Below are 23672 nucleotides of genomic sequence, written 5' to 3'. Positions count from 1 at the left end.
GCGCCTCGGTGGAGGAGGGCGAGGGCGGCGCTAGCGCAATGGGGACCGAGTGTCTGCGGCCTAGGCGTTTGTTCTGCCGCCGGCGGACCGCCCGTGCCGCGCCCAGCGGCCTCCACCACCTCCCTCCCCCCTGTCGGCCAAGCGTGGGCCGGCGGCGGCCGAGACGGGCCGCCCCGACATCCGCCCGCGGCTTGCTGGCCCCAGGCCTCCTCCTCCCCCTCCCCTCTGGGCCAAGCGCCCGGCGATGGCTCCCGCGAGCGGTGCCCCTCGACGCATTCCTCGCGGTGCTGGCGCCTGCTTGAGCTCGGCCGCTTCAGCCTCCGCGCCGTCCGGCACGGGCGAGCGGCGGCGGCTGGCGCGGACAAGCGAGGAGGAGGTAGGGGGAGATCTGGGCAGACGAGCGAGGTGGGCGGAGGAGCAGCGCAGGAGATCTGGGCAGAAAAAAAAGACAAGAGAGGGGGAGGAAGAGAGGGGAGTGTGATTCGAACCGGGGACGCGCGGCCGCGGAAGGCGGGCATGCTTCAATGCTTCGCACCAGGCTTCAACGCAACGCGGATGATCCTTAAAACATGGATCGTTGGATGGCGTTGAAGCCTTTCAGATTTCGATCTGGATCATCAATTTTCATATAGGCAGTTTTCTGGGGACCATTTTCGTGGGTGCACAATGACGCAGCTCCTCAGCGGGGGAGGAATTCCTGGGTGGACCGAGCATAATTTGCATCGGAGCTTTAGGGGTAGGGATGATGCACGTTTGTTGAACTCGACAAATAACGTAGTTATCATTTGATTGGGGAGCGAGATAGGACGACACGTACGGTTTCATCCCGAATCAGAGGATTGGAATGACTCCATCTTTATGTTTGTTTCGACCGTTCGAGAGATGTAATTGCTCCATTTTATGTTTGGTTGAGATGACGAGGATCAACTATCTCCTATTCCGTTAATCCCCATTTTGTGGGGTCCGCATGTCATACACAGCCTCTTCTCCCTTGCCTCCCGTGACCTTCCTGAGCCCCACTGTTCGGTGCCGCCAGGTGCTTGACGCGAGCAAGCTTTGCGGCGCGGGTGAGGGACGCACCCGCGCGCCGGCCGGCACTAGCTGAGAGGGTGTTTTGGAACAGGGACTTAAAAAAGTCCCGGTGACTTTTTAGTATTTAGAAGTATTAAATAAAAGTTAATTATAAAACTAACTGCAGAACCCTAGGGCTAAACTGCGAGGCGAATCTAATGATGTATCTTAACCTATGATTAGCTAATGGTTACTGTAGCATCACTGTAACAAATTATGAATTAATTAGGCTCATTAGATTCGTCTCGCGAAAAAGCACTCAGCTGTCAAAAAATATTTATAAACAGATTTTATTTAATAATATAAAATAGTAAGATTACTTTTGATATAATAGGGACTTCTGAAAAAAGTTTGGAACAAACAGGGCCTGATTCGGACTGCACGGAGGGTCCGCCGCCGTCCTTTTTAGTCCGCACCTGGGCCTTGCCGATTGAGTCTAGCTCCCAGCAGGGAAGGGTCGCGGGGAGCAAAAGGTTGCAGGGAGGAAGGATGGTGCCGAAAGAGGAGAGCGAGACGGCAAGAGACGGAGTCGAATTGGGATCGGATGAGCTCGTCCGGTGTTTTTCACGGAGCGAGTCCATCCCAAATATTGAACGGATATTCGCTCATTGGGACGGCTCAGTTCTCGTATCCGCGAACCAAACGATGGATGGAGCCGCTCCGACCCAGTTGGCTCCTCAACCAAACACAATCTAACTCACTCTGACTAGCATCGATGGTTTGCTGAAGCCGACCAAGAGAGATCATTGCACACAAGTCTGCTCTGCAGTCGAATCAAACAAATGGAATACCACACACTCACACTCGCACAGCGGGCGTGCTCGTACAAATAACCGGCACGCCCAAGAGAACACTCCAAGAAGAGAAAGAAAGAAAAAAAGGCACACGACAGAACAAAGAGCCATACCCTAGATACCTGCATCGATATCTCCTGCACAAACACGCGACACAAAAAAAGAAAAAAAACCTGAAAGCTACTCTCTAATAAACTGCCATATACAGCACAAAAATAGCCGATGTAACTAAGCACTAAGCATCACGCAATGCAATGAGCTCGAAAACGTGACCTTGAACCAGCTATCTTTTCCTGTATAAGCTGCCACATGCTGATTTGATCAACTCGCCGACGTACAGATCGGATGCAAGGCGAATTAAGCCGGGGAGACGACGGTTGATGGCGATCGATCAGACCGGAGGAAGCAGGTGCTGGCTGCAGACCTTCCTGACCTCCCCCTTCCTCCCCTTCTTGATCCGGATGGCCCCCATCCTGTCCATGCTGGCGACGAACGCCTGGAAGAAGCGGGTCTTGTTGCCGGCAAGCTCCTGCACCAGCGGCCTGGTCCGCGGGTCCAGGAACAGCGCCTGGTCCGACCCCAGCAGGCCCAGCCTCGCCTGCAGGTTGGCGTAGTAGGCGTGGTCGAACTGGAACGGGGTGCTCACGTCGAAGGGCACCACCACGCGGGCGCTGCCGCCCGAGGACGGGCACGACATGCGCAGCGCCTTCACGAGGCGGGCGTCCATGAGCGGGTCCGGCCGCCGCGTGCCCCGGAAGTCGTAGATGCGGCCCAGCACGTGGACGCAGTGCGTGAACCCCACGGTGTGCGCGCCGGAGAGCGCCACCAGGTCCGCCGCGCCCAGGCCCTTGCCGGCGAACACGCGGAGGAGCTCGTCCACCGTGGAGTTGGCGCGGGGCAGGCTGCCGCGGACCTTCCCCGCCAGGGACACCCTGCTGTCCTTCCGGCCCTTCTTCACCGCGTAGTACGGCCCACCAGCCTGCGTGTTGTTTAACAAAGTCAAATTGTGATGGGCTCTCTTATTGTTGGGCCCAATCCACCAACTAGGCCCCCACTTTTTCTCTCTCTTCGATATATTTTTTTTGGTCAAAAAACCAATCAGTGTTCTTTGACTTTGCTAAAAAAAATCAGTGTTCTTTGACTGGAAATAAATTTTGGGAAAAAAATTGTGTCCTCAAAAGAGAGAAAAAATGAGAAAAAGTTCCGTATGATTGAGGAGACTTTTGTAGTTCAGGACCTAGCAAGGCGGCGTGGTCCTGAAAGATGCGCGAGCCGATTCCAGAGACGGCCGCCCGTGCTACACAACAAAGCGCAGGCCAGGTTGGGCGCTTGACTATTGCGAGGGGACGAGGAAGACGACACTTGACTTGCTCAGAGGCTGATGCACATGGCTAAGACCGCCTGTCAAGTGTCGCCTGTGAGTGTTAGGTCACTGCCGTGACAGTGAGACGCGTACAAGACACCCCACATGTGGTCCTAGATTACTCGTGTCGTAGCACAAAATCAGCTGGTTTGACACACGGCTTAGATCGAGGCAAGTCTTTGGTGCTCCGCGACCAGATCCGAGAGGGTGCCGAATCTCTAAGCTTAGCCCAAATGGGATTAGCCGTTGAGGTTGTCACTTAACTTCGTCTCCCTAGCTACTAGCTAGATCAGGTAAATCGTTCAGGCCAAACAAATTCAAGAAAACACAATTGTATCAGACAGTGAACTACTCGTGTCAGTTAAATTGTCGTTAGGTGAAGTGAATTAAAAAGCCATCATCGATCGTGCTAATGTAGGAGTACTCTGCTACAATGAATGATGATCAATATGGCAGTTGCAGGACCTGAAAAGACAAGATAGAGACACGGTCTGCGTTTTATCTTTACGGTCACGTAACCATGAACAGCGCACCTGATTGGCCTGCTTAATGAGCCAAGCTAAAAAAAACTAACGACGTCCTCACATGCCGGCCACCGGCTGCGCCCTTTTTCCACATGCGGTGCAAAAGCAGGCCAAAGCAGGTAAAACCTTTTCTTCCCCGTCCCCGGCGTCGCCTCGCGTTGGTCCTAAACCGGCCTGCCGGTCTACCCCCACCACAACTTTTAACTGGCAGTTGCGTTTCAGTTGCGAGTGCGCTGCTGCACCTGCACTAGGAGAGCCACGTCGCTTTCGCTCGCCGGAGCCCAATGCAAGGCTCGGGCTGCTCCTGCTTTCGATCGGAGCTTGCGCGGGTACACGTACCTGCTGGACGTAGTCCCGGGTGGCGAGGGCGAGGACGTCGGCGCAGGAGACGACGCCGGGGCACCTGCTCTCCACGGCGGCCTTGGCCAGTTCCACCGCGTCGAACGCCTCCTGCGCCAGGTTCTTGTTCTCCTCCATGTCGCGCTCCACCTTGGGCGACGCGCTGGCCGTCGGGGCGATCAGGATGGACGCGTCGCAGCCCTGCGCCAAAGTGTGTGTGCGTGTGAAATTCACATCAGAATCGATCTGCAGATATGGTCAGATGCCAATGGCAAAAATGTGCCTACAATGAGAGGTATTTCTAAGGGCGGCTCAGCTGAACACAATGTAGCTCAATGCAGCTCAAATTGGAAGGTTTTGCACAATGCGAGCACGACGATGAGCAAGAATTGCCGCGCCGGCCACGGCGCCGTACCTCGACGAAGCAGTCGTGGTGGAAGAGGCGGAGCACGGCGGGCCCGGCGGCGGGGAAGTCCCTGTAGCGGGCGGCGGTGACGTTGGCGACGATCTGGTCGACCGCGGGGCACGTCTTGGCGTAGAAGTCGAGCGACAGCCCATGCCGCTCCGGCGCCCGCCTGGTGCCGGCCGCCGCGGCCTCGGGCAGCGGCTGCGCCTCCCTGGCGCGCGCCGTCGGCCCGCCGGTTGACGCGGCGAGCAGGAGCAGGAGCAGCAGGCGGCTGACGCGACGGCGGAGGCCGCGGATGCCCCCAGAGGAACCCATGGCTTGTTGGTTTGCTACGGCGAGCTAGGAGGAAGCCCAGGCCGGAACGAAGAACTCGGAAGCGCCAGAGGGCGACGAGGCGAGCGACACGGCTGTCTTATCCCGCAGGCCGGTAGCGCGAGCGGGGACAAGCGAGGGAAAGCGGGGCCTTGTTCGCAGGTGCGCGGACAAAACAGTGGAAGGCGAGCGCATGTGGTTGCGGCGGTGGCGAGGTTGGCCGCATCCGCCCGATACTGCGCTCCCGTGATCCCGAAGGGGAGGGAGAAACCGGCCGGCCGGGATAAGTAACGAGAAAATTGTCTATTTGACACTAGAAATAATGAAGTTTGTTTATTTGACATCGAAATTTTAGAACTTACCTATATATTCTCAAGTCAAAATTGTATTGCCTATTTGACACTACCGTGACTTCTGTTAACTTGTATTGTTAAATGTGTGAGCCCAAGCTGCGGGAGAAGACCAAAATGCAAAACAATATCTGTTTGGTTCTTCCATATAGAGGACTAACTCCTAGACGAGGGCAACCAGAATCAAGTCAGAATTATCTCAAACTCCTCATATTCACAGAAGGGTATTTTGGTTTTTTCCCACAGCCTGGCCCACACATTTAACGGTGCAAGCTAATAAAATTCACGGTAGTGTCAAATAGGCAACCCAATTTTGACTTGGGGACATATAGGTAAAATCTGAAATTTCGATGCCAAATAAGCAAATCTCATTATTTCCAGCGTCAAATAGTCAATTTTCTCCTAGGTAATTGAGTGAGTTCGCGCATAGTAGCCTCGACCCAATTTTTACTGCACTCAGTCACAGAGGCGATACTAGTATACTACCTGCCTGCATGTACGTGCACTGTCGAGTCGGTTAGGCTACCGTACTGGAGTATCACATACTTAGCGTCAGTTAGGTGACTTTTGGATGCACCCCCAACAAGTATAAAATATTAAATTAAAAAGAATTTGAGGTGCACGGTCACTCCTCAGCACCCCTACCAGAAACAACCACCCATTTTTCCCCCTTTTTTTCCTTGGATACTTGGATACGTGATTCCCCGGGGATTGGGAAACCGTGGGCGTAGTCTGGCTGTCGAGGACTGAGGGGTGTGGGGTACGGAGATATGGACACCGATGGCTGACTGCTGTAATGTACTGTAGCATGCGTGGACGAATCCTGCTTGTACTCCTCCACCGTACTTTATGGTTAAATCTGGCAATCCCTAATCACTCGTGTCGATCGGAACACATTTTTTATATAAAGATGAACGAAGCAATTTCCTTCCAGTAAGTTTATTGCCTTCAATCGCATGCAAGGCAGCAATGTTCAGCCGGGCCCAAGGGAGCTGCCAATAGCCCAAGCTCTGGGCTCTGGGCCACATTGACTATGGGCCCAAGTGGTGGAATGTGCACGGGCTTTTGGTTGCAGGCCCAAGCTTAAAGTCTCGTTTGCCTTTTTTTTTTCTAGTTTAAGTCATATATCCCGTCACATCATATATTTAAATATCAATTAGAAATATAGATTTATTATAAAACTAATTTTATAAGTCGTGACTTAATCACGAGACAAATCCATTAGACTTAATTAGTTCATAATTTGATCACTAATTGTTAGAGTAACCATTTATTAATTGTGCATCTAGAGCCCTAATTACAAATTATGAAATTAGTTTTATATTAAGTTGGCATCCGAATATTTGAATTGATATCTGAATATTGGATGTGGCAGCTATTTAAAAACCAAACGAGACCTAAGCCTCGGGAGCTTCTGTGCTGCACTCTGCGACTTCAAGTTTTACAAATCCTTCCAAAAAAATAGTAGAGCATACAAATCGAAAGATAAGCAACCAAATAAATAGATTCAAAAATAAAATTTGATAAAAATGTCACATTGAATGTTTGGATACATGCACGAAGTATTAAATGTAGACAAAATAAAAAACCAATTGTACAGTTCGTGTGTAAATTGTGAGATGAATCTTTTGAGTTTAATTGTGTCATAATTTGACAGCATGGTGCTATAGCAAACATTTGCTAATGATGAATTAATTAGACTTAATAAATTTATCTCGTAGTTTAAATTTGTAATTTATTTTGTTATTGATTTACGTTTAGTATTTCAAATGTATATTCGAAAACTTTACATGTAAAGAACGAGTTTAGATATATCACCGTGAGATGATGCCCTCCTCGTGTCTGCAGACTCGGAAGTTCCGCTCATTGAATGACTGAAAGAGATGGCACCACCCAATCAGCTGGCCTAAAAATGCTGACCAAGAGCAGCATAAGCTGCTATAGAACTGACAACTGCTTTGCTGATATAGTACCCAGACCAGGAATCGTGTGTTTGGTTGCGGGATCAATGGATTGGGTTGGATCCAACCTGTATTTTGGGGACGGAGCCGACCCATCCATTGTTTGGTTGCACTTCTATTTTTGGGGACGGAGTGAACCCATTTCATGTTTGGTTGAAAGAATTGGGAATACGGGTTGGATGGTATGATAACACCGTTAATGAGGGTCCCACTTGCCACCAATGGACCCCACATGTCAATCTCTCACCTTTTTCTTTTTCTTTTTTTCTAACCCTTATCTTCTTCCTCAGGGGGGCACCGCGCCCAGCCCCCGGCCGGCCCCCCTCCAGCGGCCTGCGCCCGACCCCTCGCCGCCGGTCGGGCTGCGCGGCCCCCGCCGAAGCCGGCCGCCTGCGCCCGGCCCCCCGCCGCCGGCTGGGCTGCGCGGCCCCTGCCGGCCGAGCTCGCCTCCTCCGACCGCGGCGGCAGAGTTCGCCCCGACCCTCTGCCTCGCCCCGTCCCGGCAGCCGGAGGTCGCCCGCCGCCGCCTCCGCTCCGCCAACTTAACCGCGGAGGCCTCCTCCGCCTGCCACGCAGCTCGTCGGGGCGAGCTCCGGCGCCGCGGGTACGCCCTGAGGCGAGCGCCGCCACGGGGCCGAGCTGCAGCCGGCGCGAGTTCCGCCGCTGGAGAGCCCCTGGGAGCGAGCCGCCGCTGCCCTGCTCCTCCCCGCCGCCCTGCTCCGGCCCGCCGCCGCCGCAAGCAGAGGAGACGGAAACGCAGCCCTGCTCTGCCCCGCCGCCGCTGCACGCTGAGGAAACGGAATCGCCGCCCTGCTCCGCCCCGCCGCCGCAGAGCTCCACCCACCACCGGGCTCGCTGCTGCCGGAGTCCGCGTTGCATTCGCGAAGAGACGGAAATGACGCAGCGTGACGAAACCCATGGGAGCCGCTCCGTCCCTCGAAATATGGCGGACGGAGCCGGCCCGCATATTAGGGGTATATTCCCTAGGGGTTCGACTCATCCCTCACTCAACCCTCAACCAAATAGCCAAAAAACGGATCTGACCCATTCGGGTTCGCCCCAACCCTCCGACCAAACACACGGGAACTTTTCTTTTCCGCGCTGCTGGTATCCACCTGAACAACAAGTGCGTGCTTACTCGGCTAAGCTTGGTCAGACAGCGAAGCTAATCCACTGGCGTTCATGTTTGTTGCCCCGTCGATCAGGTCGACTGAAAAAGAGTCTCAGGGGATGGCAAATTGGCGACGTGCCACCATGCTTGAACTGACAAGCGATAGATCAACATCACAACATGGCACCCACGCGCCTACTACAATACACACAAATGTCAGGTGATGGGCTGATGGCCGTTTTTTTTCTTGCAAAAAGTTTATGGCTTTTAAATATTGGTGTTCCAGAACCACTGTCCGGTGTCCTTTTCGCAGTATGTAACGCATGAGGTCACATCACTACCTTCCATGGTTCGTCATTTGTCGGATCCAAAGCCTGACAGGACGGCAAGCTGTGTGCTAGCTGCTCGGCTGCTCCTACAAGTTCAAACGACGGCTGCCGGTACCGTTTCCTTTTTCGGATGTGTTTAGTTGCAAAAAAATTCCCCCATTTCCAAACTTTCTATCACATCGACATCACATCAAAACGTTAAATATAGCAAGTGACGCATACATAGAGCATTAAATGTAGGTAAATAAAAAACTAATTGCATAGTTTTGATGTACACGACGAGATGAATCTTTTGAGCCTAGTTAGGTCATGGTAGGACAACAATTACCACAAACAAACGAAAAATGCTACAGTATGCTACAGTTCCGATATGACTTTTCGCATCCCCTTTTCCCTCCATGGGTGTGTTTAGATCCCACAAAATTTCCATCACATCCCCTATCACATCGAAATATTAAATATAGCAAATGACCCGGAGTATTAAATGTAGTTAAATAAAAAAATAAATTGCATAATTTTGATGTACGTTGCGAGACGAATTTTTTGAGCCTAGTTAGGTCATGGTAGAACAATATTTACCACAAACAAACGAAAAGTGCTACAGTGTGCTACAGTGACCGATGTGACTTTTTCTCCCATCTTTTCCCATCTAAACACAGCCCATCTAAATACAGCCTTCGTATCCAATCTGCACCTAAAATTTCAAATAGCTATGTACAATCAGTTATTCTTTGAAAAAGATTCCGTGCAAAATTTGAATTCTGGAGGCCTGAGCAAGTTGAACGAACACTTGGGTAGGATGCGAACTCGCCGAACTGAAGCAGGCTTGAAAACCTCGTCAGTTTACGGCGGATTCCTCCCGTAATATCCAGGGCGCCGCGCCCGCCCAGGCTACTCCTTCCGCCGCGGTTTTCCGCCCCCTTGCCGCCCTGCCCTCTTACCGGCGGCTCCGCCTCCGCGCCGCCGGCCGCCTCGCCGAACCCGCCGCAACCCGCTTGCTCGCACCGCCGCCGCCCGAATTCTTTACTCCACCATTCGTCCGCGGCCCCGTCCCACCTCGCAACGCAACCGAGCCACGCCACCCGCGAGGTCCACGACCCGGTCCAAGTACAGCGACAAGAGCCAGGCGCCCAGGCCGTCCCTGCCCAGCTGCGCTCGGCTCTCGTCTTCCTCCTCCTCCTCCTCCGCCTACCTATATAACCAGGCGGGCCGCGGGGCAACCAATGGTTCTCCCGCTCCGCCTGATCCCGCGCTTGGCTGCCGCAGCCAGGTCGCCGCGCGCTCCCCGGTCCATCTCGCCGCGCGCGCGGTCAGTGCCGGCTCTCACAATGGCGGCGGCGTACAGCACCGGGTCCGGCGCGGGCAGGAGGCTGCTCTTCAGGCAGCTGTTCGAGAAGGAGAGCTCCACGTACACCTACCTCCTCGCCGACGTCGCCGACCCCGACAAGCCCGCCGTGGTGAGTCCGGCGCTTCCCGTGTTGGGGATTGGTTGGGGATTGGTTGGGTGCGGAGGCTCTTCAGAGTTCTGGCTAATTTGGCGGCTGAAACTGGATTGGCATTGGCTTGGCCGCTTGGGTAGTTCACTTTGGTGGGAATGGGTCTGCTCCGTAGGTTGATCGGGATGGCCGATTTCTCCAACAGTAACTTGGCTGTTAGTATTTGCCTCGACTTGCAGCAGATGTAGCATCAGAATGTAGACGCAAACATAAGGTGTGCAATTAGTGAACAAAGCTGCAACATGATAAACTAATTTACCTCTGAACTGCCCAAGCGCTAGTACACCTTGCCTTTTATCTGTGGCCGTAAATGTTCTTCAGTGATTTTAGACCACTCACATGAATATGTTGCAATCAGTGCTGATAGTTTTTGTTGTCGATTCGGAATATTTAGTTTTGATATATTATGGAAGTGGCTTCAGTTTGTGTTGTTCGATCGGATTGCATAGATCCAGTAATTCTGGAGCAGTCGCTGACTTGAAACTGTTAATCCTACATCAATGGCCGATTTCAGTACTTAGCTTTTATGATCCAATTTCACTGTTTCACATCTGATTTTTCTTAAAGTAAAGGTTCCCATGTTAGAATCTGATAGGAAAGCTTTAAGTTGGTTTCAATTTTCAGTACCGTATTGACTGAAGCAAATGAAAGCATTACCTTTTCTTTCTATTGTTAACCTTAAATTTTAGTGCCTGTGGGCTTCTCTATCAAACATTACACCACAAATCTTTTGAGACTTTTTAAAGTATATAACACATAAGTAATTAACTATAAACTAAAATAGAAGCAATCACTGACTCAGCTTTGAGCTATAGTAGCGCTCTTTGTCCTTGATTGATATATAAGTATATACATTTGGTCAATCCCACGTTCTCATCTAATCTGTTTGATTCTCTTTGATCAGTTGATTGACCCTGTCGACAGAACAGTTGACAGAGATCTTAATCTTATCAAGGAATTGGGCTTGAAGCTCGTGTATGCTATGAATACTCATGTGCATGCTGATCACGTCACTGGAACAGGATTAATAAAAGTAAGCTGTTGCGTTCTTCTATGGATATTTTGATAGGTTACCCTTTACAAGGTAACAGAGATCTGTTTTCTTTGTCAATACATGGTCAGCTAATGGTATAAACTTGCAGACTAAGGTACCAGGAGTTAAGTCTGTTATTTCTAGAGCTAGTGGAGCAAAATCAGATCATTTTGTTGATCATGGGGACAAATTACAGTTTGGTAACCTTTTCCTTGAGGTATAATAGCATCAGAACAAGCTACTTCACTCTGTGCTGCCTTATTCATTTATAGTATACATAAGTATCTAGTTTCTGTACCTTTTAATCCACTGACACCCCAATATTAAAAAGCTCACCTACATGAGGATAATATAACTAGTTCTTCTATCTTTGATTTTATTGAACTTAATCGATGAATGGTCCTGACCTTAAATCAATAATTTCGAAATTTGTTTCTTCTGTAATTTGGAAACCGCATTTGCTAACTTTTGATTAATTTTAGTGCTGCCTTTAAATACAAGAACCTGGAAATGGAAGCATTCTTTCATGAACGTCAGTTGGCTTACAGTTCTGTAAATCCTTTTTTATATATGGCTGCTTGAATGTTGTGATGCTAGTTATCTGGTTCAATGAAAGTATTTTCTGTAGTTTCATTTTTAAGTGCTCTGCAGCACTTAAATTTGTAATATGATCTGTAGTTCTACACTAAGTTCTTACTAGAATGTGCAATTAAATATATTAGGCAGTTGACTTGCATCAATGGTTTATTAATAGGAAATGAAGCTACACAAAGGTACATGTTCGATATGCTGCATGTATTTTTATTGATGTTCATTTTTGTAACTGATCTATCACTTATATCTTGATTGATGCCCGCAGCAAAATTGAACTGAAGATTTGTGTCTAGAAATTTTGTGCATGTGTCACATCCATAGCTGTTAAAATATGAATGAAATAAATACATAAACAGCCTTTTGCTGGGAAAAAAAACTATATTCAAATAGATTGCCTTCAAGTAATTATCTTAAGGCATCAGTTGGTATGGAGTTATGTAAAAATGACATACTCTTTTTCAGGTTCGAGCTACTCCTGGCCACACTGCTGGCTGTGTGACTTACATAACAGGTGATGCTGATGGTCAACCTTCACCAAGGATGGCTTTTACCGGGGACGCCTTGATTATTCGAGCATGTGGAAGGACAGACTTTCAGGTAAGCTTGTAGTTGGTTATTGGTTAACATTTTTACAGTGTTTGGTCTTCAGAACCTACAAAATAGGAAAATGATAAATGTGATACTTTTCAATATATAAAGCTTAAAGAAGCAATATTAGAGTTCTGACATGTTAAGACCAAGGATAATATAGCTAATATTAGAGACCATGGAATCTGGACTGATTTTAAGTTCACAAGCAAAACACTTTGCAGTTGCAAGGCAAAGTTCATATTCATGCTAAAGAAATTTTGTTAACTTTAGATGTGTGAACTTCTGTTGATAGTTTGCATTTATCTCTGGTGTCGCAGGGAGGAAGCTCTGATCTGCTATATCAGTCGGTGCATTCACAGGCAAGCACGCGAAAGCTTGTATATATCGATGTAAGACAAAGTATGGATATTAAATAACTGAAATTCTGCTTCCTGACCAGATTTTCACATTGCCAAAGGATACCCTGCTTTATCCTGCCCATGATTACAAAGGTTTCACAGTAAGTGGTGTACTCAGTATCTTGAATTTTGTCAGCCAATGTACCAGTCATTTAGCTTGTGTTATTTGCAGGTTAGTACTGTTGAAGAGGAGGTTGCCTATAACGGCCGACTAACGAAAGATAAGGTAATTGCTAGTTTGCTACTTAGGCTGAAATTCTTAAACAGCTAAACAAATTTCATAAATTTCACCTATCAACATTTTTGTTCCTAATTGTATTTTTTTTATGCAGGAAACTTTCAAGACCATCATGGATAGTAAGTGCTCCTAAATGGATATGTGGTTATTTACATCTTTTTTTCATACTGAGTACCCACGTCCCATCTGACATGCCCTCTTTGCTTGTTAAACATTCTTTTGAGCTTAATGAAACTGATCATTTACTCTCATGTTGGCAGACTTAAACCTGCCTTATCCAAAGATGATTGATGTAGCTGTACCCGCCAATTTGGTGTGTGGCATCCAGGATCCACCACCGAAGATCTGAGCTGTTCCAACCGAAGCCAGCAGCTGAGTTGTACAAAAAATAATCTGTTTGCTGCCGCCTGTGATTTTGTGAGAAAATAATTTAGTCAATGGATGGTGTGGGCCTCTGGTTGTAACTTGCAAGACACTACTATTTGATGATATCAGTGAGAATGACACTAATGATAAATGAAGCCAGTTTGTCTCCCCTCTTTTACTTCAAAATTCAAATCGTTTCTGGTATCTTTCTGAGACATGCTCTATACTTGATGGGGTCCTCAAACAAACAACCATTGAAGCAGAAAACATGATGCAAGGGGTGGTGGTAATGGACCATATGACTCTAGTGCTCACTTCATAGTCCAACTTGACTTTTAATTTTCTTAGATCCAAATTGTATAGGATTAGAGCCTAGCTTTTTTAGAGCCCAGCTCTTAGATCGTCTAAAGCTAAAAGTCCTTTACCACCGGGGTGTGGAAGCGCTTCGTCCAGGTGTGAAAATTGGACCAGGCTGAAAATGACGTGTGCAGAAGCTCATCATTATATTGCTGCAGCTATACGATGATGACATCAAACATTCCAGCTTGTTATAACTTCGATAGCATCTGGGTCAAAGACTCAAAGTGAAAAAAAAGGGTTTTTTGGATCCATACCATCACAATTTTCAAAGTTTGGAGAAACACCATTACTATTCGTCTATTTCGAAACATACCATTACAATTTTTGGTTTCTCGCAAAAATGACACGGAATACGTATGAAGACAACATGGGCCCAGCTGCAGGTGTATATGAATACGTATATTGCATTGAAGACTCTCTCTCCTATCACTGACTCGCGGGCCCCACATGTCATCTTCTTCTTCATCCTTTTCTGCCGCCCTCCTCCTCCCATTTTCTCTCTCCTCCTTCCCTGCCGCCTCTGCATCTCCTCCTCCCTCCTCCGGCCACGCGCCGCCGCCAGCACGCATCAGGGCTCGGCAGGGAGGACGAGCAGCAGGGCGGCGTGGTGCACAGGCTCCTCGGCACGGCGGAGCTGGCCTCCCTCCCTCCCCTGCTCCCTCCCCGGGCAGGAGCGCGGCGTGGCAAGTGGCCGGCCGAAGACGCGGTGCGGCGTGGCGCACGGCCGCCCCCTCCCCTCCCCTGTCCTCCTCCCCTGCTACGTCCAGAGCGCCCCAGGGTGGCGCACGACCCTCTGTGCCGGGGAGCTCGAGCAGGCCTCGCATCGGAGGATGGCGGCGAGCGCGTGGCGGGCGGCTCCCCTGCTCCTCCATCCCTCCCCACTCGCCGGCGCTGCTCCTGCATCCCCCCTCGCGGGAGGCCCCTGCTCCCTCTGTCGGCGCGCCGGCCACGACCCTTCCCTTCTCCGCGCTCGCCGGCCGCCATCTTCCTCCCCGCTCGCGCGCAACCTCCCTTGCCGGCACCGGCGCCTCCCTCCCGTGCTCCCTGTGCCCCCATCCCCTGCTCGTGGGCGGCACGGACGGCGCGTGAGGAAAGGACGAGGGCGCGAACGGCGGCGGACCGGTGGCGCGGGCAGCAACAGCTCCGCCCCGCCGGTCCCGGGAGGGAGGAGCAGGGGCGGCGCGCGGCTGGTCTGCCCCGCCGTCCCCGTCGTCGTCCGCGGCCTCGCCCTGAGCCCCTATTCCGGCGTCGCGGCGCGTTCGCTCAGATCCAGCGTCGGGTGGAGAGCCGCCTCGAGCTCGACCTCGGCCGCGGGGAGGAGGAGGGCGGCAGGGAAGGAGGAAGGAGGAAGAAGAAGATGACATGTGGGGCCCGCGAGTTAGTGATAGGAGAGAGGGCCTTCAATGCAATATACGTATTCATATACACCTGCAGCTGGGCCCATGTTGTCTTCATACGTATTCCGTGTCATTTTTGCGAGAAACGAAAAATTGTAATGGTATGTTTCGAAATAGACGAATAGTAATGGCGTTTCTCCAAACTTTGAAAATTGTAATGGTATGGATAAAAAAACCCCAAAAAAAAAAGGAACAGAGAGGTCCAGGCTGGAGCCACACGTTAACCATGTCCCAAATCAAGTCGTTAACCAGCACTCCAGCAGCAAGCCAGCAACGCGATAGCTAATCAAATCCCACGTCTCCTGCTCGTGGACGGCTGGACGCCCTCTTCTCTTTCCTTCCTCTCCCCTCCCGCGCCCCACTTCGGCACGCCAATTCCCCAACCCTAACAAACCCTTGCTACCGCAAGAGCCAGTCCATCCATGGGCGGCGAGATGCCGGACGCCGACGGGAAGTCCCGCGGGGCGGACTCGTCCTCCGCCTCCTACGGGTACCCGCCGTCGGCGCCGCCGCCGCAGCAGCACCAGTACGGCACCTTCGGGCCCCCGTCGGGCGGCTCCGGGGCGTTTCCGCAGCCGGCGGTCGGGGTCCCCCAGCCGGCGCCGCCGCCCGGGATGCAGCACTACCAGCAGCCGCCGCCGTCGTCGTACGCGGTCTACCCGCCGCCGCCGCCGCAGCAGCCTTACGCGGCGGCCGCGCCGTACTATGCCCAGGGTTCCCAGGCCGTGCAAGGTATACGGGGAATCCTTATCGCGTCTGTGATTCGAATTCTGTGCTTCTTTCGGTGGATTCATTTGATTGGATCGATCGAGATTTTTTTACTCATTTGTGATTGGTGGTTGATCAAGTACAATTTTTCCAAGCCATTGGAGCATACATGGAGGAAGCCTTGTTAAGCTCTGCCCTATGCAGAACAGCGTGTTTAGTAATTTAGAAATGACTTAACTAGAATGAACCGGATACATGGCATAATAAAAGTGCCCTCATGTAGATAATTTTTTATCATCTATACTGACGTGGTCACATGGCATTACTATGCCCTATGATCATGTAGATAATTTTTTTGGTTTTCCAATGCAAGCTCAAAATTGCTTTACTTTTGGTGGCATCCTTCCCTTCTGCCTACCTGTATATCTGAATCAGCAGCTCCTTCTGCATCATTTTTTTTTCCATTGCTACTCCAAGTTGCAGGTCATTGGTGTTGCTCATGCCAAAATTAGCGGTTGATAGAGATCTGTAGTTCATGCCAAAATTTTCCCATTGAAGTGTTCTGGTACGTTGGATGTAAATGAGCGGGAAATTTGACGTGCTCGAACAAACATTTAGATGCAGAGTAGTTGTTTTCTGTATGCAATATAAGTTCAACTAAGGAATACATGAGTCTCTTCTGTCACAAACTAATTCAACTCTACAAATAAATGCATATGTGGGAATGGTCCTTTAACTATGTAGCGTGTTAATAACATGAGTTAATCAGTAATTATTGCTTACGATGTTCATTGGCACAAGATGTAATATGAATAAATAAACTGGGACTCTGACCTCACTTGGCTAACTGATTTTACGGTTTTGTGTTCTGTAGGTTATATTCCTGTTGTTGAAGGGAGGCCTGTGAGAATGCGGCATCTTCCATGTTGTGGCCTTGGCATGGGTTGGTTTCTGTAAGTTTCTCTGAACATTTATCATCTTGCATTTCATTTCTGAACTCATATTGAACTCTGAGGAACTGATGCACCGCTGTTTTGTACAGGTTTATAATTGGATTCTTCCTTGCTGCCATCCCATGGTATGTTGGAGCTTTTGTTCTGATTTGTGTCCGAGTACATGATTACCGGGAGAAACCAGGATATGTTGCTTGCACTATTGCTGTAAGTCTTTTTCTAGCAATGCATTGCTCAGCACACTTATCATCTTGTGTTCCCTTCTGCTATAACATTTTTTGCCCTTGTGGATTACTGGTCAATAACATGTCACTTGTTTGGGAGACTGAAGGTGCAATATCATTTTTAACTTGCAGTTTTTCATGCACGAGCCACGACTCACGAAGACATCTAAATCCTGTCGGGTCATTATGACATTGAAATTTCACCCTATAAGGGTGTAGGAGAAGGGTATTAAAATAAATCGACTTACTACAGCTTGAATAGTTGACTAATTGTGCATCGCCCTTATCTTTTATCAAAAAATGTTATGAAGGAAAAATGTATGTCAAGGTAGCTTTTGATATCTCAGTCATAGGATGGAAGCATCTGTCACTGTCAGTTGAACCAAGACCAATTCTGTGAACTTTGCAACACATATTTAGCTAGTCACTGCACTTATATGGTGAAATCAGTTGTTAATACTTGATTATGTATTGTTTAGTGAAAGGGCTTGTAGCTCAATGGTTGCAGTGCTCTAGTAGCCCAGCCCCTCTCTGTGTCTCCCCACAAAAGTGGCAGGGTGCTGGTTTGTGGCACATGTGGTTAGTTTGGGCCCTCCTATCAGGGGTAGTTGCAGTGGTCGCCAACCCAAGGTTGTGGTCGGCTCAGATTTACGGTGCGGTCCTAGGGGCGAGGCCAGGTTCGGGGGTTTCTTGACTGGTATGGCTGGGGTCTTCTCTGCCTAGAAAACCGTGGTGGCTGTCTTTCCTCACCGGCTGATTTTCTCTCTCTTATTTGTTGTAATGTTTAATAGCTATGTTACTGTTGTTCTGTTTCTTCAATTGCAAATGAAGGCACAAAGGTTGAGCTAACTCTGCCCCCAAACTTTCTGGTGTCATAAACAGGCCACACTTGCTGCAATTGCTGTGCTGCTTGGTGCCACGAAAGGAGCTGATGTGTGGTGAGAACGCCTTGGATGGCCAGCGTTCTGCCTAATGTAATTTGTCCATTATTCTCCTACTTTGTTGAGTTGTCTGGGTTGTACATGTATGTATATAGAAAATGGGGTGGAACGGGACCAACGTACTCTCCCTTGTGTTAGCACATTTGTAAGATTATTGGCGTCAATGTATTCTCGCATTAATGATTTGCGTTCGTTCCATTATGTTAATATTACCTGTAACCCTGGATCGAACTTTGTCATCTGACCTCGACAGTGATCAAGCTTCGTTGTGTTACCGTCGCAGGTTTCTATGCTCGTCTTCTGTGTCGTGCGTGCGTTTGGCTGTGATCTGATTACAGGACACCGACCGCAATGTTGAGCTCGCGCGGGCGAGGAAGGAGCACTCGTGCGTGTGAAATTAGCGGCGGCGTGAGTCTCTGCCAGCTGCCGGTTCTACTGGCTGGTTCACGATGGAACAATGGACAATTTCCAAGCTTCCAAGCACCATAAATTTGATTACCATCCGAATAGAAAAAAAATTCGACTTATGTATGACACTTTCTGTAGTGTCACTAGTCGCATTCGCAATACGTAAAATGTGCTTGAGAAACTGATATACATTCCTCTACCGCACCAACACCAACATAGAGTAGTAGTTTCCTTTCAAAAGAGTATCTCAAAAAAAATTCCTTCCAAAACAAAAAACAAGACTAGTCATTTCCAGTAGAAGTTTCCCCGTTACATTCTCCATACCCGTGCTTGCCTGGCAAATATAACAAGAACAAAAAAAAGGGCAAAACCTTATGGGCCTTGTCAAAAGAAGGGGAAGCCCGAACATTTTCCGCAAAGAAGAAGGCGATGACGGAGCGAACTATGGCCCATTAGGGTTTCCAGCCAAACTCGCTACCTATAAACACTCCTCTCACACCCACGGGCGCCGTCTTCGCCCGCCGCCGCCGCCTCCCCTCGTCCTCCTCCGCGCCGCCGTAGGCTAGGTTAGGCTAGAGTCTCGACGAGCTCGCGGAAATGGTGGCCTTCAGGGTGAGTCTTCGCTCGCTCCGTCCATTCGACGGCGGCGGTTCGATTTTCATCCGTGCGTCTGATTGATCTCCCTGTTCTCGCGCGCGTGCAGTTCCATCAGTACCAGGTGGTGGGGCGCGCGCTGCCGACGCCCGGCGATGAGCACCCCAAGATCTACCGCATGAAGCTCTGGGCCACCAACGAGGTCCGCGCCAAAAGCAAGTTCTGGTGAGCCGTCGTCTCCGCGCTTCCTCCGGATTTCCTCGTCGAAGGCTTTCTTCGTTCCTCTTCGATCTGGGTTGGCGACTAAAGTGCGGCTCTTACCCGTGCGCAGGTACTTCCTGAGGAAGCTGAAGAAGGTTAAGAAGAGCAACGGCCAGATCCTCGCCATCAACGAGGTACGCCTGCTTCTGCGATCGGCATGCCCATTTTAGCACACTAGATTGCTCCATCTGAACATGCCGTCCCATCGCTGCTTGTTTAGTACCATGCGTCTTAGCAGTCTGTGTGTGTCCGCTATCTTCGGAACGCCCGGCCTTGTTTGCCCCTCCGTCCTGATGTTTTTTTTAAAATACCCTCCGTCCTGATGTTATTGTGACCTTTAGCAAGCGATAGATACAGGTGAAACTTTGACTGGAGGTTGTAGCTCAGCATTGCTGTTGAAGTGTTGATTCGATATATTATCCTAATGGCGAACGCACATTGCGCTGAGCTGTTGGTGTGTGCTATTATCGCTGCTACTATCTGATTTCTAGTTATTCCACAAATTTGTTCTGTTTTGGGGTCTGTTCTCACCAGTCACCACCCTCAGCTACTTGTATATTGGCACGCGACATGTATTTCTAGTCATTTCCTTTTATACAATAAAGAACATTGTGAAGGATCAATTTAAGTTTTTGCCGTCATCCTAGAAAATGAGAATTCTTGTCTCCATGTCAACTAAATATTGTTGTCTTGCACTCCATGTCAACTAAATATTGTTGTCTTGCACACTTGTTTTTACTGATATGGCTTTTCTGCAATGTCATAGATGTGCGAGTGTTTATTTAAACTGGATTGGTAAGGATTGTCCTAGATAATGCTGCTGGCAACTCCAGTGGGTTATGGCTTGAGTCTTTGATTACACATTAACGAAGTTTGTTAGTTAATTTTCCTGACGTGCAGGATTTGTTCCACAAAATGATACGCCCTTTGTGTTGTATCACTCACAAAAGTTTTGTATGTTGTGTCAGATCTTCGAGCGTAACCCAACTACGATCAAGAACTATGGCATCTGGCTCCGCTATCAGAGCAGAACCGGCTACCACAACATGTACAAGGAGTACCGTGACACCACCCTGAACGGTGCCGTGGAGCAGATGTACAGTGAGATGGCTTCACGCCACCGCGTGAGGGCCCCTTGCATCCAGATCATCAAGACTGCGATGGTCCACTTCAAGCTGTGCAAGAGGGACAACACCAAGCAGTTCCACAACTCCAAGATCAAGTTCCCCCTTGTGTCCCGCAAGATCAGGCCCCCAACCAGGAAGCTGAAGACCACGTTCAAGGCATCAAGGCCGAACCTGTTCATGTGATTCAGTTGTGCCTGTGTTGTGGTCAATGTTTGGGAGCATAAGAGTCCGTAAGTTTTATGTTTTAAGTTTTGACGTGCTTAGACCTCAGTGGTTGATGATTCATCCCGTTTTGAAACGTGCTTGGTGAACCATTTGAGTATCGTATTATGAATAGCTGGAAGACTTCAATGGTATTGGTGATCTGTTTGGAGTTTGGTCTGTATTATTTCCATGATTTTTTTTCTTTCTGTTGATGATCACATCACCGGTTGTGTATGAAAGAAGCCATATAAACGCTGGGATATACGCGCACCAGCATCCATTTGGAATCCTCGGTGGTAGGGATGGCACCAGCTGATGTGGGTGCGGGTTTGATGAAAACCCGCCTGTAGGTAAACCCGTGGGGTTGGAAAAAATTCGTTCGCAAGTAGATCTGCGGGTGCATTTTTACACCGCACCTGCACTCGCGGGTTTCGGGTGCCTGCGGGTGTGACAAAAGATATAATAAAAATGCACAAATTTTTTAATTTAAATGGTCAAATATTATATTTCTATAAGTAATAAGGGCAAACTAACAACAAATTCCCAAATTCAAAGTATTAATGACAAACTAACAATAAATCTATAAATTTTTGTGCTCATTTTATAGTTAGGATAGTTGGAATAAGTCTTACCTTATCACGTTGGGTTAGAGTTTCTTTGTTTGTGGATGGGTGCGGGTCCACCCGCGGGTGGAATCTCAAACCCGCACCCGCACCCGCAATACGCGGGTGCGGGTCCACCCACGGGTGGAATATCGAACCCGCACCCGTCGGGTCTAAAATCCACGGATACCCGCATCCGCGGACGCAATTGCCATCCCTACTCGGTGGCTTCAATGGTACTGGCCCTGTGGCCTGGTGCACGGGAAAAAAAATGAGTCGCGCAGCTAATTGTTCCGGATTCCCTGAGCCCCTTCGCTTTAATCCATGAAATGAAAATGAATCTTTTTTAATCTTTTTAATAACACAACAATATTGATAATAAAACACGATTACTGTATTGCACACTTCCGTACTCCCAAGATCCCAAATTGTGATCGACACGTGCTCTCAATGTGGGAACTTTCATTAGACTATAGTCTCAATGGAGTTTTATAGTTATTTAATTTTGTTGATGTGATAGAATATTTATGAAGAGATGAGTTAGGATATGAGAGAAGTTTTATTCCTGTGACACTCATTCAGCTTGTTATCTAGTTTTTGCTTTAGATAACTGTGCAATGAAACCGCATTAAAACTGATTTTAAGCCAATCTCAGTGTACAGTTTCATTGCATAGCCACCAAGAGTGCCATATTAGTTTGGTGAATTAAATCACCTCCCTCGATGCACAATTTTATTGCACAGTTTTATAGATAAACTATCATATTTAATTATTAACTGGTTAATGATCAAATATGCCATGTGACCAATAAAAATTGATGAATGTATGTAGATGAAACTTCCATTATACTCCCTCCTTCCAGGTTTGTAGGGCGCAAAATTTACTTTTCTACAAAAAAAAGGGCGCACCCTGGAACATCTCCCATCACCCAGCAGCCACTTACCTCGTAAGCCACATAATTAAGCTAATGTCGGTCCCACATGAATGCAAATCGGCAACGAGTAGTATTATTGGACAGTTGGGAGAGAAAAAATATGGCGCCGAGGAATTTTAATTCAATGGTTTAATTAGGGCACGTACAACCCACCGTAGGTAGGGTTAACCAAACCGGTGGGAACCGGTCCGGTTTGACCGGTTACCGGTCAAACCGGTCCGACCTGGTTTGGGTTTGGGCTGGTACCAAACCGGTCCAAATTCAGAATTCAAATTTGAATTCAAAAAAATGAAAAATTCCCAAAAAATTTCTAAAAATACTTCAAGGTGCGACGAATCTAATGGTGTCAAATTTTCTTAAAAATTCGCCCATTTAATATAGTTTGTAGGCATATGAAGTTAAATCAAAAAAGAAAAAGAAAAAAAATGGGCCGGCCCATTAAGGCCCACCGCATATGGCGACCGGTAAACCGGTCAAACCGGGAAATCACTTTTAAACCATCGGATTTTTTGGTTAAAACACCAGTAACCGGTCAGACCGGACCGGTAAACCGGTCAAACCAGTCGGAACCAGTTACACATGTGCTTTTGAATTTGGATTTGAATTCAATCGGTTTCCACCGGTTTCCGGTCAAACCGGTCCGGTAAACCGCTACCGGAGGTCGGCGGTTTGACCGGACCAGTCAGTTTTGTAAACCCTGACCGTAGGCAGTCGTAGACATGCAACAAAATTTTACAAAAAAAAACCCCCCAACGACGTGCAGTTACTGCCCATCCGTCGACTCATTCGTCTATGGGTTCTTCTCATGCTCCCAGGAAAATCAACGAGGAATCCAACCGTTGTACGACGTGCTTGGAGAGACTGTGATCCGCTGCGCAGTGGAGGGCGATTCGTTTGGCATCACGAACTTCATGCATCGAACTTCATCGCCCTCTACTCGACCTGAACCAGCGACATCCTGCACCGCTGCTCGCCTGTTCTTCATCGGCGTCTTCTCCCCGCGAGATTCCGGCCACCACGATGCATTCTCGGTGCAAGTAAGAGATAAAACGGAACCATCTCGTCGTTCTCTTTCTTTCTCCCCAAATTTCAAGCTCTCTCATACCCTAAATCATCCTCAATTTGACTCACACCAAGCTTCTGCCCGCCAGCCATGGATGAGCTCGACTACCATGATGCATCCTCGGTGCAAGTAAGAGGTAAAAAGGAACCCCCTCGTCGTCCTCTTTCTTTTCCCCCAAATTCCAAATCCTCTCGTACCCTAAATCATCGGTAATTTGACTCATAGCGAGCTTTTGTCCGCCAGCTATGAAGAAGCTCGACCACCATGATGCATTCCCGGTGCAAGTAAGAGGTATAACAGAACTCCCTTGCCGTCCTCTTTATTTTCCCTCAAATTTCAAGCTCTCTCATGCGCTGAATTATCGGCAATTTGACTCGGAGCGAGCTTCGGTCTGCCAGCCATGGAGGAGCTTGAGTTTTTCAATCGGCAAGAGTCATGCGAATTATTTCAATATATTGTGCATTCTCTCATGTATGCAACAAAATATCAATAAGGATCAAGTTTGCACTAGATCACCATAATTTCTGTGTCAAAGGATGAATTAAACATCTTGTAGACAGCCAAACAAACAACCTATTGTACAAACTGTCTGTTTAAGTTGTCTGTTTATGCCAAAAAGA

At 48.7% G+C, this 23672-nt stretch overlaps 4 protein-coding genes across 5 annotated transcripts; 3 read left to right on the top strand and 1 right to left on the bottom strand.

Annotated features, from left to right (window-relative positions):
• Positions 1-1790: 1790 nt before the first annotated feature.
• LOC120710109 (peroxidase 19-like) lies at positions 1791-5039 on the bottom strand. Its single transcript, XM_039995772.1, has 3 exons — positions 4507-5039; positions 4092-4292; positions 1791-2844 (listed from the first exon to the last, which is right to left on the bottom strand). The coding sequence occupies exons 1-3, from the start codon at positions 4810-4812 to the stop codon at positions 2257-2259; spliced, it is 1095 nt and encodes a 364-aa protein (XP_039851706.1). The 5' UTR covers positions 4813-5039; the 3' UTR covers positions 1791-2256.
• A 4392-nt stretch (positions 5040-9431) lies between these two features.
• LOC120710108 (persulfide dioxygenase ETHE1 homolog, mitochondrial-like) lies at positions 9432-13454 on the top strand. The gene is made up of 9 exons (XM_039995771.1): positions 9432-10017; positions 10961-11089; positions 11199-11306; positions 12146-12280; positions 12592-12633; positions 12714-12773; positions 12845-12898; positions 13005-13029; positions 13171-13454. The coding sequence occupies exons 1-9, from the start codon at positions 9784-9786 to the stop codon at positions 13257-13259; spliced, it is 876 nt and encodes a 291-aa protein (XP_039851705.1). The 5' UTR covers positions 9432-9783; the 3' UTR covers positions 13260-13454.
• A 1835-nt stretch (positions 13455-15289) lies between these two features.
• Positions 15290-18066, top strand: LOC120710106 (60S ribosomal protein L18a-like protein). 2 transcript variants are annotated; one of them, XM_039995768.1, is made up of 5 exons: positions 15290-15765; positions 16616-16694; positions 16784-16901; positions 17051-17144; positions 17801-18066. In XM_039995768.1, the coding sequence occupies exons 1-4, from the start codon at positions 15456-15458 to the stop codon at positions 17135-17137; spliced, it is 594 nt and encodes a 197-aa protein (XP_039851702.1). In that variant the 5' UTR covers positions 15290-15455; the 3' UTR covers positions 17138-17144; positions 17801-18066. The 2 variants fall into 2 exon arrangements, with proteins under 2 accessions (XP_039851702.1, XP_039851703.1); XM_039995769.1 differs by lacking the exon at positions 17051-17144 and having other exon boundaries at positions 15303-15765.
• A 645-nt stretch (positions 18067-18711) lies between these two features.
• Positions 18712-20637, top strand: LOC120710107 (60S ribosomal protein L18a). Its single transcript, XM_039995770.1, has 4 exons — positions 18712-18879; positions 18971-19086; positions 19193-19256; positions 20091-20637. Exons 1-4 carry the CDS (start codon positions 18865-18867, stop codon positions 20430-20432), a joined length of 537 nt encoding a protein of 178 aa, XP_039851704.1. The 5' UTR covers positions 18712-18864; the 3' UTR covers positions 20433-20637.
• The last annotated feature ends 3035 nt before the right edge of the window (positions 20638-23672 follow it).

The sequence above is a fragment of the Panicum virgatum genome, chromosome 5K, assembly GCF_016808335.1.
Source record: "Panicum virgatum strain AP13 chromosome 5K, P.virgatum_v5, whole genome shotgun sequence".
Classification (NCBI taxonomy): domain Eukaryota; kingdom Viridiplantae; phylum Streptophyta; class Magnoliopsida; order Poales; family Poaceae; genus Panicum; species Panicum virgatum.
Note: the sequence above shows the minus strand (reverse complement) of the source record. Positions and strands in the feature narration are given on the sequence as shown.